This window comes from Antedon mediterranea, chromosome 6 (genome assembly GCF_964355755.1).
Source record: "Antedon mediterranea chromosome 6, ecAntMedi1.1, whole genome shotgun sequence".
In the NCBI taxonomy this organism is placed as follows: domain Eukaryota; kingdom Metazoa; phylum Echinodermata; class Crinoidea; order Comatulida; family Antedonidae; genus Antedon; species Antedon mediterranea.
This window is the reverse complement of record NC_092675.1, coordinates 30,553,673-30,554,669: the sequence shown is the minus strand read 5'-3', so window position 1 is coordinate 30,554,669 and position 997 is coordinate 30,553,673. Positions and strand designations below refer to the sequence as shown.

General features: G+C 35.5%; 1 protein-coding gene across 1 annotated transcript; it reads right to left on the bottom strand.

Moving 5' to 3' along the window:
• On the bottom strand, nucleotides 1-997 carry LOC140052274 (GTP-binding protein Di-Ras1-like). The gene has a single exon (XM_072097746.1). The coding sequence runs from the start codon at nucleotides 958-960 to the stop codon at nucleotides 325-327; it is 636 nt and encodes a 211-aa protein (XP_071953847.1). The 5' UTR covers nucleotides 961-997; the 3' UTR covers nucleotides 1-324.

Here is a 997-nt window from a genome sequence, read left to right as displayed (position 1 = left end):
AGGTATTTAAAATTAAAAACTTATTAAAACAAATTCTAATGTAAACTCATGCAATAGCTTGATCCGGCAGGTTGACACTCGACAATTTCCAGTTATTTGTTCCAGCAGCAGCTACTAGGCCTACACCATAGTTGTTCATTATATGTATTTTGTTATATCCAGTGATTCAACTTGCTTTATAGTTACACTAAAATCATTTGCTCTATTTATTTGTTATCAACTTACGGTATAGCGTAATCGAATTCATGAATAATATGTATGGCAGAGTAGCTCACTTGCAAAGCAAATAATTTTAATTTACAATGTATAATATGAAATACAAATCTATGTCCCTTCTTCGTCATCACTTTTTGATTTCATTATTTTCGATAATAGCCGTGAAAGGCGATGTTTCTGTTTTCCACCTGTTTTTCTTTTCCCTATATAATCAGCTATGTAACTCCTTAAGGCTTCAAAACCAGTGTTTTCCTTAGCTGACGTTTCTACTACAGGAATATCCCACTGAATAAACTCTAATTCCGCTTCTGCTAATGTTATTTTCTGTTGTTTATGATCTATATCAGATTTTGTACTGACTACCACCATGCGAACATCCATGCCTACCACTTTGTCTTCAAGTTGATCTTTAATAAGTTCACGTAGTTTTAACACTTCTTTATAAGACTCATAGTTATCAGGAGAATATACCAACAAGATGATATTTGCTGAACTTATGTAAATTCGTTGCATATCAGGAAAGTTATACGAGCCAGCCGTGTCGAGAACTTCGATAGATATTTTCTCACAATTAGCCGGTTTACCTTCTGTAAACGGATATAAAGCTTCCACAGTGGGTGTGTAGCCGTCAGTGAATTCACCGTGAAGTAGACGTTGTACAAGAGCACTCTTACCAGCCTCTGCAGTTCCCATCACTACCACTCTGTAATGCTCAATAGCAGAGCCATGTCCATGGCTTTCCATCCTTATTATCTGTTTTACTTACTGAAACAATAGACAA

Coding starts and splice junctions, on each gene's coding strand:
- LOC140052274 (XM_072097746.1), bottom strand. CDS start 960: ATGGAAAGCCATGGACATGGCTCTGCTATTGAGCATTACAGAGTGGTA.